General features: G+C 42.5%; 1 protein-coding gene across 1 annotated transcript in view; it reads right to left on the reverse strand.

Annotated features, from left to right (window-relative positions):
• Positions 1-231: 231 nt before the first annotated feature.
• usp16 (ubiquitin specific peptidase 16) overlaps positions 232-15,958 on the reverse strand; it is a 43,227-nt gene continuing 27,500 nt past the window's right edge. Inside the window, exons 12-19 of the mRNA XM_033977523.2 lie at positions 4,787-4,840; positions 4,549-4,710; positions 3,221-3,830; positions 2,342-2,436; positions 1,902-1,988; positions 1,670-1,817; positions 499-642; positions 232-310 (exon numbers count right to left, since the gene is read on the reverse strand). Coding sequence (XP_033833414.1) covers positions 521-642; positions 1,670-1,817; positions 1,902-1,988; positions 2,342-2,436; positions 3,221-3,830; positions 4,549-4,710; positions 4,787-4,840 — 1,278 coding nt within the window. The 3' untranslated portion in view covers positions 232-310; positions 499-520. The remainder of the gene's footprint in view (positions 311-498; positions 643-1,669; positions 1,818-1,901; positions 1,989-2,341; positions 2,437-3,220; positions 3,831-4,548; positions 4,711-4,786; positions 4,841-15,958) is intronic.

The raw sequence follows: 15,958 nt of genomic DNA on the forward strand, positions 1-15,958 counted from the left end.
TGTACTTTTACTTAAGGACTAAAATTGAATACATCTTCCATCACTAGTAAAAGTGTTCTCCAAGATAAACACATGTATCACTATTTGTATTATGTACTGGTGTCCTATGTTTCAAGCTTTAAAAAAAAAAAAAAAAAATCCAGACAAATTTTTTTATGAAACATTTAATTTCATAGCATTGCTAAAAAAACATTTGTACAAATTAAGTCAGATTTTTACAGTTGCCTCATATAATGTTGTATTGGATTAGGCTGAAGTTTACTGACGCTGCACACACTGGTCCATAGGTTAAGTCTACACACAGTACTTAGCCCAGACATGGGCAAACTACGACCCGGGGCCTGCAGAACATGCCAAGTTATATTAAAATAGGTAAGGCTAAACCTTATTCAAAGTTTTTCTGCTGTATTTATTTAACTGAAATTATATATATATATATATATATATATATATATATATATATATATAAGTCAATAGGTTTGCCCATCCCTGACTTAGGCCTTAGCTTCAGTGCTTGGTCTTAGTGGATCCTTTCGTAGAACAGGAGGTAGGCCTGACAGCTCAGAACTTTACCCTCGCACACAGGCTGAACACTGGTGTCGCTGATGTGGAACCAGGACCCTTTGGCTGACTCCGTGTAACCTACAACATTTAAAAGTGGTGGTTTTCAGATTATAGATGTGAAGATGTCACAACGCCAGATGGGGGGGCGACCAGATTTCCCCATTGATTACATCGTACTTCGCCACGAAATATCCAAAAGGTGAATTCATAAATGTTGAACCTGTTTCATTTCTATTAGCAACTAGACCTTACAACTCACTATATTACAATAAAAAAACAATATTTTAACAATATACATTTTACCTGCCCCCATTTGTATAAATTATCACTGGCCTATAGAATGTTGTGATGACATCTAGAGTAGGCCTTGTGAATGTTTCCTCATTAAAAACAGGAGTTGTGCTTTGTTTTATTCATGCATGTTTCAATAATACTTTCACTTTTATTTATATCTCCCTCTAAGGAGTTCAAGAAATTTGGTTTCAATTCCACCAGTTTGCAATATAGTGGTGTGTGTATATGTGTATATATGTGTGTGTGTGTATAATATATATATATATATATATATATATATATATATATACACCTTTTCTCATTTTGAAAATGCTATATTCACCAAAAACATACAAATCTTGACATTTCAGTATTGTATTGGACTCCCCGTTCCCTTTGCTCCCTGTGCCAATCACTCCCCTTCAGAGCACTATCACGTTTAAATCAATGTGCATTCCACTAATGAAACTACCATTCTTTTGTATATTTATGGTAAAGTGCTGTGTGGGGGTGACACTTGTGGGCTGAGCTTTGGATAGGATCATACTGTTAATTGTAAGGAGAGAGGAGGAGAGATCACTAAATTATTCAAACATGCATGGATGACATCTAAAAGCTCTTCAGGCATGTTTTTGATGAGGGAACAACAGTAATTATTTTATTACTATTATGTATAGAACCATTTATTGTTTACCCTCTACAAGAAAAGTTCCACAGTGCACCTTTAAACAAAACACTTCTCTTGGTATAATTCTGATGAGGACATACAGTGAACGGATCTTCGGTACTGATTTTACTTAACATGTCTCCTTTTATTCCCAGGAACACTCACCTTGTGCAAAAAAGCCATTGGACTGGGATTTGGCACACTTTGGCCGTACTTTGACATAGGCCGTATAGTGACCAGAGCGCATAGTCCCGCTGTGCTCCACTATACCATACAGGCTGTACAGGATCTGATAGTCTCCCTCCTCTGCATTCTGTGGGGGGAGCCATGTGCTCAGGTTATTTCATAGATCAAGGCTGTAAACATGAAGCCGTTATTAGTGCCGAGTCATGGTTACCTTGCAGTTCACTGCACAAAAAGGGGCCAAATCCAAGACCTCGGGAAACTGGACATGTCGGTTTACTTTACAAATACTGAAGCTGTTCTGCAAAAGAAGAAAAGTAGAGATTGTGAAAAATATGGCATTTATTAAAGGTTCACTATGTAACTTTTTTGGTGAGGGCCTAGCGCCTGTTTGTTTCCATGGAGATGTTATGGCTTTGCATAAAATGTTCCACACAGTATACTATAAACCTATTTATGTTCATGGAGCCATGCAGGTGGCATCAGGCAGGCCAAGATTCAGGGCAGATCTGTGGAGAGGCCTTGTGAGCTCACTCATTGTAAACAAAAAGTTATATAAAAAACAAAACATATAAAGTGAATTAAAATATTAAAAAAAAAAAAAAAAGTCCCCCTTTAATTGCCATGTGAGTAATAACAAAATAAAAAATGTACCTGTTGGAATCTTTTCAGATGTAGTGTGAGCACAGGAGGAGGAGAAGAGATCAGCATTTGCTTCAAGGCATCAGTGTACACATTCTTCTTGGAATCTAAACAAAGGAAAAGTGAATTTTAGCTGTGCATTCAAGATCATTCACATTTCTATTACACCTACATAGATCATTGGCTTATCACACAAAGGTTTTAATATTCGCTTCAAACGATGGGTCTGAATAGAATTATAATTCGATCTACTACAGTACTTACTTTTAAACGTAAAAATATGGGTTCAAAGTCTGTAAAAACAAGTCTGCTGGGAAAGCTGAGCACATATAGCAATTTAAGGATGCCTGAATAATAAGAACGATAATTACTTTGGATAATGAAGCATTTTTGAGTGAAGATGACTTTTGATTAATGGATTCATGAAACAAGCGACTATGAAGCTAAATGCAACTTCAAGTGTGTTTGTGTTGAGGGTACAACATGGTTAAAAGGTCAAAAAAGTCAATTTTGCATGTATTTAAATGACATTATTAGAATACTTATGGAAAGCAACCTTTGACAGCACTGGATGAAGATATTCGAAGAATCAACAAGTGCAAAATCCATGCTTCCTCAACCTCCCTGGCTTTTCCAGCTCATCATGACAGAGCAGGTTTACATGTGAACAGTGAATACGTCACTGAGTTGCAAATGATTTGTCAAGTTGATGTAAAATGTTGCATTCACCGATCACTGTAACAGCACTGTGATATTTAGTGAAAAACTATCATTTTCAATTTCAGGGTGATACAGTTATCGGGGAAATCCTCTGTTATCGCAGATTAGTGATAAACCATTCCTATAAAGATTTGACCGTTACTGACATCCTCTTAAATCAAGCGTACATACCTCCACCTATACCTGGGTGCTGCTGGCGCTTGGTGCAGGTGAGGCAGAGCAGGCTGTTGTTCGCGGTGAGCGTCTCCACCTCGGTAAAGTGAAACAGGCAGGACTGCACCGAACACTCCTGCTTCTCTGGGGCTGTCCTCTGGGCCAATGTCTGGAAGGCCAAGTCCGGGTCCTGGTTCACCACCATGTACTCTGTGGGCTCCTCAGGTTCGTCTGGCTCCTCTTCTCGACACTCCATGCTCTCATCTGCTACCTTCTCACCATCCTCTATAAAGGCTTTGTCTAGATCTTCCTCCAAATTGTTCTCGTCTTGAAATGACTCAGATGTTTTGTCTAAAGTGCAGTTGTTGGGTTGTTCGTCTGACAGGAGGATAAAGCGGTTGCTAGGGGGTGATTCCTCTTCCTCTTGGTTATTCTCAGCCGCATTCTGCTCTTTCGGTTCAAAGTTGGCGTCCATGATCTCACCTGAAGGTTCTTCTCCGTTGGCCCTTTCTTCATGGGGTACAGTTTCTTTCTCTTCTTCATCGTGTTGTGTGTCGTCTTTGCTTTGAGGAGAGGTAAGGTTGTCTAAGGTGGTGTTACTGTCGAGCTTCTGTTGTCTTTTTTGTTGCTATGAAAAAGAAAATCAAAGATCAGTCTCTAGGAATTACTGAGCATCAAACATTGAAAATTAAAATGTCAACGTTTGACATAATAACTCAGGAGAAATTTACTTTTGAGCTTTAGTCATGATATCACCTAAGCTGACTCACGCCAGATTGATAGGTGTAGCACTCATGATTGGAAAACTTGGAATGTCATGACAATTATTTGAATCTGATTGGTCAAAGTGGTCGTACAGGCTGAACAATATAATTTTGGTTAAATCCAGTTGAGAGAAAAGCACAGACATTTTCCCTGTCCACAAATTCACAAAGACCTTACTTTCTGCACGTTTTTCACAAACAAAGTCACTATTTTCATTACTATAGGCTGAAGTGCATCTGTTGACATCACCAGGCTTGTTTTAGTTCATTTGGGTGCTTGGCCTTTAATGCTGCTCTGTGACTGGTCCACTCACCAGCTTAACCTTACAGCAGGAGTTTCTCTACATGGAGATGAGAATGAGAATCCATCTTGCTGTGCTGCAAGGTTAGGTGCAAGCATCTCATCAGCCAAACCTCACCTTTGGCTCCACCCAAACCACAATGCTGCTCTGTGATTGGCCTGAACCACAACAGGAATTGGGCCAGATGGATTCTCAAGAGTTTGTGAAATGAAATCACAAATATCATGATGATTCATCTTGCTGGGCTGATTGATTGAACCACAGTAAACAACTAACAAACCTTAGCTTGTTTCTTGGCCCGCTTCTTAGCTTTCTTCTGCAGGTATTTGCTGCCGGTGGGCATGTCATTGGTCCCATTGGCCAGAACAGGGCTGCCCCTCTCGTTTTCGGTCACATTACTGGACATTTGGGCGGCTTTCTTAAGGAACTTTTTTCTGTAGGCCTAAAATAAAATTGAATGGAAAAAATCGATGCAATGTCTATGCTATTTCTCAGTATTAAGGTGCCGAAACTCTCACCTCATCAGAAATGGGAAGAGAAAGATCCAGAAACATTTCTTTGACGACTGACACCTGAAATGACATGAAAACATAAGAGATAAATGGTCTTTATCAGAATTACTATTGAGTTTAAGGCAGCAAAAAGAAACATTGGCATAGTGCATCATAACAGCATTTTTGAGTAGTTGTGAGTCCAAACTGCACATTTCAGTATTGGTACAAAACATGGTGTGTCACATGGAATAAGCCCATTGAGTGAGGTATAGGCTCACAAGAAACAGGGCCTTTATCAAATCTCCTGGTAAATAGTTCATACTAAGTGTATGGACACCCAGCTCAGTCCTCGTTATCTTGATAATACTCCCTACAACGAAAACACGGCTCAATACACTACCACAGTGTATTAAGGGTTCATGTCTCCGAAAGCTGGTCCTGTGCTGATGGTAAATAAACCTATCGTCTTTTCTCTTCTTCTCTCAGGCTACTACATTTTATTCCAAAACACAAAATAATATCACAGAATTTGACCATTCAAAGCTGTGATGCCATCCAAATGAAAAACGTTATATTGTATGTCTGTGGATGGGTGATTGACAAAAATGATTATGTAATAATGGTTTTGAAATCCATTATGTTCCTAAACGTGCCAGTAAAAGTATTGGTTCCCTTTATTTCCCTTTATACTTCCATCCACCCATTTTCTTCCATTTAACCGGGGCCGGGTCGCGGGGGCAGCAGTCTAAGCAGGGACTCCCAGACTTCCCTCACCCCGGACACGTCCTCCAGCGGGACCCCAAGGCGTTCCCAGGCTAGCCGAGAGACATAGTTCCTCCAGCGTATCCTGGGTCTTCCCCAGGGCCTCCTCCCGGCGGGACATGCCCAGAACACCTCCCTAGGGAGCCGTCCAGGAGGCATCCTGAGCGGATGCCCAAGCCACCTCAACTGGTTCCTCTCGACATGTAGAAGCAACGGGTCTACTCCAACCTCCTCCTGTGTGACCGAGCTCCTCACCCTATCCCTAAGAGTGCGCCCAGCCACCCTCCGGAGGAAACCCATTTCAGCCGCTTGTATCCGCAATCTTGTCCTTTCGGTCATTACGCAGAGCTAATGACCATAGGTGAGGCTGGGTAAATCGGTAATTCGAGAGCTTTGCCTTGCGACTCAGCTCCTCCTTTACCACAACAGACTGATACAGTGACCGCATCACCGTTGCACTAATCTGCCTGTCAGTGTCAAGCTCCATCCTTCCCTCACTCGTGAACAAGACCCTGAGATACTTGAACTCCTCCACTTAAGCCAAAGACTCATCACCCACTCGGAAAGGGCAAGCCAACTTTTTCCGGTCGAGAACCATGGCCTCAGATTTGGAGGAGCTGATTCTCATCCCAGCCACTTCACACTTGGCTGCAAACCACCCCAGTGCCTGCTGCAGGTCGTGGCTCGATGAAGCTATCAGAACAAAGGACACCACGAGGGACACAGTCGAATGCCTTCTCCAGATCCACAAAACACATGTGGACTGGTTGGGCAAACTCCCATGAACCCTCAAGGACCCAATGGAGAGTATAGAGCTGGTCCAGTGTTCCGCGACCAGGATGAAAACCACACTGCTCCTCCTGAATCCGAGGTTCGACCATCGGTCGGATTCTCCTCTCCAGTACCCTGGAATAGACCTTACCGGGAAGGATGAGTGTGATTCCTCTGTAATTGGAACACACCCACGTCCCCCTTCTTATACAGAGGGATTACCATCCCGGTCTGCCAATCCAGTGGCACTGTCCCCTATCGCCACGTGATGTTGCAGAGACGTGTCAGCCAAGACAGCCCCACAACATCCAGAGACTCGTCCACCCCCGGAGCCTTGCCACCGAGGAGCTTGCCAACCACCTCGGTGATTTCAGCCAGGGTGATGGACGAGTCCGCCTCTGGATCCCCAGTCTCTGCTTCGTGACGGTGGGATTGAGGAGATCCTCAAAGTATTCCTTCCACTGCCTGACAACATCCCCTTTATACTTTTTTTTGAAATATACACTAGGGATGGCAGTATAAATACTGACTCATTTAGGTATCAATAATGTTACAAAAATATCAATACTAATTGGCTTATTTTTATATTTTAAGACTAGGTATTGCTTTTATGTATAGGATCATTGGCCCTCGCCACTCACGAAGTGATGGCGAGGGGCATTGTTCTTCCTGGGTTTCTTCTTCTTCTTATTGGCCCTCGCCACTCACGAAGTGATGGCGAGGGGCATTGTTCTTCCTGGGTTTCTTCTTCTTATTATTATTATTATTTTTTTTCTCCCCCTGGGATCGCAATTTTCACCCCCTGAACGTCGACGAAAAGTCTCACATGGGGGTATCAAATCGACCGGCTTCGCAAAAAATTCAAGAAAATATGCATCACGAAAATGACCCACGCACACTGGCTCGACAGCGCCACCTAGAAAATTCTAAATTTTAAAATGAATTGGGAGCCGACATGCATTTTTCACCCTAGCTTGACGAAATTCACACCAGTGATAGAGCTCATGGAGACAAGCAAAAAAGCCAATCATAGTGCGGCCCTAGGACGGACAGGAAGTCGGCTATATTGAATCGAAAATTCGCCAAATTTTTCGTTGTGTATTTTCAAAACGCTACTAGTCTCAGGTTTTTGGTCCAAATGAGCTCAGATTTCACATGCCACATCCAGACACATGGGTTTTCAAAAGTTATCCACGTTTTCTCCAAATTCCACACGGTTCACCCGTACGCCGCCACCGAAATATGCCTTCGTTTCCTGTTTTTTCGATGTCCTCTCACGACCACAGGCATTGCCCTACAGAGCTCACATTCACATCACATATGCGAGATTGGGGAATGAATGGAATGCAATAATAATTTTAATCAAAATGAACACTATAGCGCCCCCTACCATAGGGGTGAAACGCAAACATTATCGGATTCCTACGAAATTCGGGGAATAAATTGGGGGCATGACGTGGACCAAAAAATAATATTACGGGCATGGGCCATTTTTCACACTTGGCCACCAGGGGCGCAAAGACTCCAAATAAAATCATTTAAAAATGTCTGACACGCACATGCATTGGTCTACACAGCTCAAATTCACATCACCCGTGTGATATGAGGGTATTAATAAAATGGATTATTAATTGTAATAAAAATGAACACTATAGCGCCCCCTACCATAGGGGTGAAAGCCAACATTATCGGATTCCTTTGAAATTCGGGTAATAAATCGGAGGCATCAGATGACACAAAAAATTACATTATGGCTATGAGTAATTTTCCACGGTTGGCCACCAGGGGCGCAAATACAAAAAAAAAAATCATTAAAAAATTTCTGACACGCACATGCATTGGTCTACACAGCTCAAATTCACATCACACGTGTGATATCAGGGTTTTAATAGAATGCACTATTAATTGTTATCTAAATGAACACTATAGCGCCCCCTACAGTATTGGTAAAATACACAACTTTGTCCGATTGGCATGAAACTTGGGGAGATAATTGGGGGCATTAAAAGGGTCAGAAAAGTCAATTACACCATACCTGTATTATGTACGTGGTTGCCGGTGCAAAGCCACAGACCCCTCTCATATAGAGTCAGGGCCACACAGCTCAGGGCCACACTGCATATTAACATTGTTCTTCGTTTTTCCGCCAAAACAATCGCTTTTTTCACCCCCTGAACATTCACGAAAAGTCTCACATGGGGGTATAGAATCGACCGGCTTGGTGAAAAATTTCATAAAATTGGTGTCGGGAAAATGTCCCATGCCCCCTGACTCGACAGCGCCACCTAGAAAATTCAAAATTTTAAAATGAATTGGGAGCCGACACGCATTTTTCGCCCTAGCTTGACGAAATTCACACCAGTGATAGAGCTCATGGAGACAAGCAAAAAAGCCAATCATAGTGCGGCCCTAGGACGGACAGGAAGTCGCCTATATTGCATCGAACATTCGCCAAATTTATCGTTGCGTGTTTTCAAAACGCTACTAGTCTCAGGTTTTTGGTCCAAATGAGCTCAGATTTCACATGCCCCATCCAGACACATGGGTTTTCAAAAGTTATCCACGTTTTCTCCAAATTCCACACGGTTCGCCCGTACGCCGCCACCGAAATACGCCTTTGTTTCCTGTTTTTTCGATGTCCTCTCACGACCACAGGCATTGCCCTACAGAGCTCACATTCACATCACATATGCAAGATTGGGGCATGAATGGAATGCAATATTAATTTTAATCAAAATGAACACTATAGCGCCCCCTACCATAGGGGTGAAAGGGAAACATTATCGGATTCTTACGAAATTCGGGGAATAAATCAGTGGCATCACAAGAAACAAAAAATTACATTATGGCCATTAGTCATTTTCCACGGTTGGCCACCAGGGGCTCAAATACTAAAAAAAAACCATTAAAAAATTTCTTACACGCACATACATGGTTCTAGACAGCTGAAATTCTCATCACACATGTGATATTAGTGTATTAATAGAATGCACTATTAATTGTTATGTAAATGAACACTATAGCGCCCCCTACAGTATTGGTAAAATACACAACTTTGTCCGATTGGCATGAAACTTGGGGAGATAATTGTGGGCATTAAAAGGGTCAAAAAAGTCCATTACACAATACCTGTATTATGTACACGGTTGCCGGTACAAAGCCACAGACCCCTCTCATATAGAGTCAGAGCCACACAGCTCAGGGCCACACTGCATATTAACATTGTTCTTCGTTTTTCCGCCAAAACAATCGCAGTTTTCACCCCCTGAACGTCGACGAAAAGTCCCACATATAGGTATAGGATCGACCGGTTCGGCGAAAAATTTCATAAAATTGGCATTGCGACAATGTCCGAAGCACACCGGCTCGACAGCGCCACCTAGAAAATTCAAAATTTAAAAATGAATTGGGAGCCGACATGCATTTTTCGCCCTAGCTCGACGAAATTCACACCAGTGATAAAGCTCATGGAGACAAGCAAAAAAGCCAATCATAGTGCGGCCCTAGGACGGACAGGAAGTCGGCTATATTGAATCGAAAATTTGCCAAATGTTTCGTTGCGTATTTTCAAAACCCTACTAGTCTCAGGTTTTTGGTCCAAATGAGCTCAGATTTGACATGCCGCATCCAGACACATGGGTTTTCAGAAGTTATCCACGTTTTCTCCAAATTCCACACGGTTCGCCCGTACGCCGCCGCCGAAATACGCCTTCGTTTCCTGTTTTTTCGATGTCCTCTCACGACCACAGGCATTGCCCTACAGAGCTCACATTCACATCACATATGCGAGATTGGGGCATGAATGGAATGCAATATTAATTTTAATCAAAATGAACACTATAGCGCCCCCTACCATAGGGGTGAAACGCAAGCATTATCGGATTCCTACGAAATTCGGGGAATAAATTGGGGGCATGACGTGGACCAAAAAATAATATTACGGGCATAGGTCATTTTTCACACTTGGCCACCAGGGGCGCAAAGACTCCAAAAAAAATCATTTAAAAATGTCTGACACGCACATGCATTGGTCTACACAGCTCAAATTCACATCACACGTGTGATGTGAGGGTATTAATAAAATTGATTATTAATTGTAATAAAAATGAACACTATAGCGCCCCCTATCATAGGGGTGAAACGCCAATATTATCGGATTCCTACGAAATTCGGGGAATAAATCGGTGGCATCAGAAGAAACAAAAATCACATTATGGCCATGAGCCATTTTCCACGGTTGGCCACCAGGGGCGCAAAGACTCCAAATAAAATCATTTAAAAATGTCTGACACGCACATGCATTGGTCTACACAGCTCAAATTCACATCACACGTGTGATGTGAGGGTATTAACAGAATGCACTATTAATTAGTATCTAAATGAACACTATAGCGCCCCCTACAGTATTGGTAAAATACACAACTTTGTCCGATTGGCATGAAACTTGGGGAGATAATTGTGGGCATTAAAAGGGTCAAAAAAGTCCATTACATCATACCTGTATTATGTACGTGGTTGCCGGTGCAAAGCCACAGACCCCTCTCATATAGAGTCAGGGCCACACAGCCCAGGCCCACACTGCATATTAACATTGTTCTTCGTTTTTCCGCCAAAACAATCGCATTTTTCACCCCCTGAACATTCACGAAAAGTCTCACATGGGGGTATAGAATCGACCGGCTCTGCGAAAAATTTCATAAAATTGGTTTCGGGAAAATGTCCCATGCCCCCTGACTCGACAGCGCCACCTAAAATTTCACCCCTATGGGAGAGGAGCCTGGTTTATTTTGGAAAACACACACAAAAATCAGAACAGTGATAGAGAATGGGGGGACAAGCATAAAAATGAATTGAAGCACTGCTCTATGACAGACAGGAAATCGGCCATTTTGGATCAAAAATTCGCAGCTTCATTCGCAGCGTGTTTTCAAAACGCTACTAGTCTCAGGTTTTTGGTCCAAATGAGCTCAGATTTCACATGCCACATCCAGACAAGTGGGTTTTCAGAAGTTATCCACTTGGGGCGCAATGAATGAACTTTGACTTGCATGTCTATGAATCATATCTACTCCTAGGTTTTTCATCCGAATTACATCAAACTCCACATACAGTATGTGCATATGTCGATTGTCAATAATCATCCACGTTTTGGGGATATTCTTTCTGGTTTATGCACAGCACACTGTCAAAATATGACTGCTTTCCTGCATATTTGATTACCTCTCACAGACACATGGATCAGCCTAAAAAGCTCAAATTGTAATCACTGATTCAGATTAAAACTGTGAATAGAGAACCATTATAAACATGTGGCCAGTGACCTCCATAGCGCCCCCTACTGTACAGGTAAAAAACTCAACTTTGTCCGATTGGCATGAAAGTTGGTGAGATCATTGTGGACCTCAAAAGAGGCAAAAAAGTCCATTACACCATACCTGTATTGTGCACAAGGTTGCCGGTTCAATGCCGTGGACCTCCATTATAATGTGTGGGTCACGCATATTTATATAGAAACTGTGTGAAGGGGGGCGGGTTGCAGCCGTGGGGTGGCCAGGCGGGGAAAATGGTGCGTGAAGGCGGTGGCCGGCCCCGGGCGGTCGCGTGGGGGGGCGGTCGCGCAGGGGGCGAGGGCCATCATCGCCGCTTGCGGCTTTAATTGGCCCTCGCCACTCACGAAGTGATGGCGAGGGGCATTGTTCTTCCTGGGTTTCTTCTTCTTATTATTATTATTTTTTTTCTCCCCCTGGGATCGCAATTTTCACCCCCTGAACGTCAACGAAAAGTCTCACATGGGGGTATCAAATCGACCGGCTTGGCAAAAAATTCAAGAAAATATGCATCACGAAAATGACCCACACACACTGGCTCGACAGCGCCACCTAGAAAATTCAAAATTTTAAAATGAATTGGGAGCCGACACGCATTTTTCGCCCTAGCTTGACGAAATTCACACCAGTGATAGAGCTCATGGAGACAAGCAAAAAAGCCAATCATAGTGCGGCCCTAGGACGGACAGGAAGTCGGCTATATTGAATCGAAAATTCGCCAAATTTTTCGCAGCGTGTTTTCAAAACGCTACTAGTCTCAGGTTTTTGGTCCAAATGAGCTCAGATTTCACATGCCACATCCAGACACATGGGTTTTCAAAAGTTATCCACGTTTTCTCCAAATTCCACACGGTTCGCCCGTACGCCGCCACCGAAATATGCCTTCGTTTCCTGTTTTTTCGATGTCCTCTCACGACCACAGGCATTGCCCTACAGAGCTCACATTCACATCACATATGCGAGATTGTGGCATGAGTGGAATGCAATATTAATTTTAATCAAAATGAACACTATAGCGCCCCCTACCATAGGGGTGAAACGCAAACATTATCGGATTCCTACGAAATTCGGGAAATAAATTGGGGGCATGACGTGGACCAAAAAATAATATTACGGGCATAGGTCATTTTTCACACTTGGCCACCAGGGGCGCAAAGACTCCAAAAAAAATCATTTAAAAATGCCTGACACGCACATGCATTGGTCTACACAGCTCAAATTCACATCACACGTGTGATATGAGGGTATTAATAAAATGGATTATTAATTGTAATCAAAATGAACACTATAGCGCCCCCTATCATAGGGGTGAAACGCCGATATTATCGGATTCCTACGAAATTCGGGGAATAAATCAGTGGCATCAGAAGAAACAAAAAATTACATTATGGCCATGAGTAATTTTCCACGGTTGGCCACCAGGGGCGCAAATACTAAAAAAAAAATCATAAAAAAATTTCTGACACGCACATGCATTGGTCTACACAGCTTAAAATCACATCACACGTGTGATGTGAGGGTATTAATAGAATGCACTATTAATTGTTATCTAAATGAACACTATAGCGCCCCCTACAGTAATGGTAAAATACACAACTTTGTCCGATTGGCATGAAACTTGGGGAGATAATTGTGAGCATTAAAAGGGTCAAAAAAGTCCATTACACCATACCTGTATTATGTACGTGGTTGCCGGTGCAAAGCCACAGACCCCTCTCATATAGAGTCAGAGCCACACAGCCCAGGGCCACACTGCATATTAACATTGTTCTTCGTTTTTCCGCCAAAACAATCGCATTTTTCACCCCTTGAACATTCACGAAAAGTCTCACATGGGGGTATAGAATCGACCGGCTCTGCGAAAAATTTCATAAAATATGTGTCGCCAAAATGTCCCATGCCCCCTGACTCGACGGCGCCACCTAAAATTTCACCCCTATGGGAGAGGAGCCTGGTTTATTTTGGAAAACACACACAAACATCAGAACAGTGATAGAGAATGGGGGGACAAGCATAAATATGAATTGAAGCACTGCTCTATGACAGACAGGAAGTCGGCCATTTTGGATCAAAAATTCGCCGCTTCATTCGCAGCGTGTTTTCAAAACGCTACTAGTCTCAGGTTTTTGGTCCAAATGAGCTCAGATTTCACATGCCACATCCAGACACATGGGTTTTCAAAAGTTATCCACGTTTTCTCCGAATTCCACACGGTTCGCCCGTACGCCGCCACCGAAATACGCCTTCATTTCCTGTTTTTTCGATGTCCTCTCACGACCACAGGCATTGCCCTACAGAGCTCCCATTCACATCACATATGCGAGATTGGGGCATGAATGGAATGCAATATTAATTTTAATCAAAATGAACACTATAGCGCCCCCTACCATAGGGGTGAAACGCAAACATTATCGGATTCCTACGAAATTCGGGGAATAAATTGGGGGCATGACGTGGACCAAAAAATAATATTACGGGCATAGGTCATTTTTCACACTTGGCCACCAGGGGCGCAAAGACTCCAAATAAAATCATTTAAAAATGTCTGACACGCACATGCATTGGTCTACACAGCTCAAATTCACATCACACGTGTGATATGAGGGTATTAATAAAATGGATTATTAATTGTAATAAAAATGAACACTATAGCGCCCCCTATCATAGGGGTGAAACGCCAATATTATCGGATTCCTACGAAATTCGGGGAATAAATCAGTGGCATCAGAAGAAACAAAAAATTACATTATGGCCATGAGTCATTTTCCACACTTGGCCACCAGGGGCGCAAAGACTCCAAATAAAATCATTTTAAAATGTCTGACACGCACATGCATTGGTCTACACAGCTCAAATTCACATCACACGTGTGATATGAGGGTATTAATAAAATGGATTATTAATTGTAATAAAAATGAACACTATAGCGCCCCCTATCATAGGGGTGAAACGCGAATATTATCGGATTCCTACGAAATTCAGGGAATAAATCAGTGGCATCAGAAGAAACAAAAAATTACATTATGGCCATGAGTCATTTTCCACGGTTGGCCACCAGGGGCGCAAATACTAAAAAAAAAATCATAAAAAAATTTCTGACACGCACATGCATTGGTCTACACAGCTCAAATTCACATCACACGTGTGATATTAGTGTATTAATAGAATGCACTATTAATTGTTATCTAAATGAACACTATAGCGCCCCCTACAGTATTGGTAAAATACACAACTTTGTCCGATTGGCATGAAACTTGGGGAGATAATTGTGGGCATTAAAAGGGTCAAAAAAGTCAATTACACTATACCTGTATTATGTACGTGGTTGCCGGTGCAAAGCCACAGACCCCTCTCATATGGAGTCAGGGCCACACAGCTCAGGGCCACACTGCATATTAACATTGTTCTTCGTTTTTCCGCCAATACAATCGCATTTTTCACCCCCTGAACATTCACAAAAAGTCTCACATGGGGGTATAGAATCGACCGGCTCTGCGAAAAATTTCATAAAATTGGTGTCGGCAAAATGTTCCATGCCCCCTGACTCGACAGCGCCACCTAAAAATTCACCCCTATGGGAGAGGAGCCTGGTTTATTTTGGAAAACACACACAAAAATCAGAACAGTGATAGAAAATGGGGGGACAAGCATAAATATGAATTGAAGTACTGCTCTATGACAGACAGGAAGTCGGCCATTTTGGATCAAAAATTCGCCGCTTCATTCGCTGCGTGTTTTCAAAACGCTACTAGTCTCAGGTTTTTGGTCCAAATGAGCTCAGATTTCACATGCCACATCCAGACACATGGGTTTTCAAAAGTTATCCACGTTTTCTCCGAATTCCACACGGTTCGCCCGTACACCGCCACCGAAATACGCCTTCGTTTCCTGTTTTTTCGATGTCCTCTCACGACCACAGGCATTGCCCTACAGAGCTCACATTCACATCACATATGCGAGATTGTGGCATGAGTGGAATGCAATATTAATTTTAATCAAAATGAACACTATAGCGCCTCCTACCATAGGGGTGAAACGCAAACATTATCGGATTCCTACGAAATTCGGGGAATAAATTGGGGGCATGACGTGGACAAAAAAATAATATTACGGGCATAGGTCATTTTTCACACTTGGCCACCAGGGGCGCAAAGACTCCAAATAAAATCATTGAAAAATGTCTGACACGCACATGCATTGGTCTAGACAGCTCAAATTAAAATCACCCGTGTGATATGAGGGTATTAATAAAATGGATTATTAATTGTAATAAAAATGAACACTATAGCGCCCCCTACCATAGGGGTGAAACGCCAACATTATCGGATTCCTACGA

This window comes from Periophthalmus magnuspinnatus, chromosome 13 (genome assembly GCF_009829125.3).
Source record: "Periophthalmus magnuspinnatus isolate fPerMag1 chromosome 13, fPerMag1.2.pri, whole genome shotgun sequence".
NCBI classification, from domain to species: domain Eukaryota; kingdom Metazoa; phylum Chordata; class Actinopteri; order Gobiiformes; family Gobiidae; genus Periophthalmus; species Periophthalmus magnuspinnatus.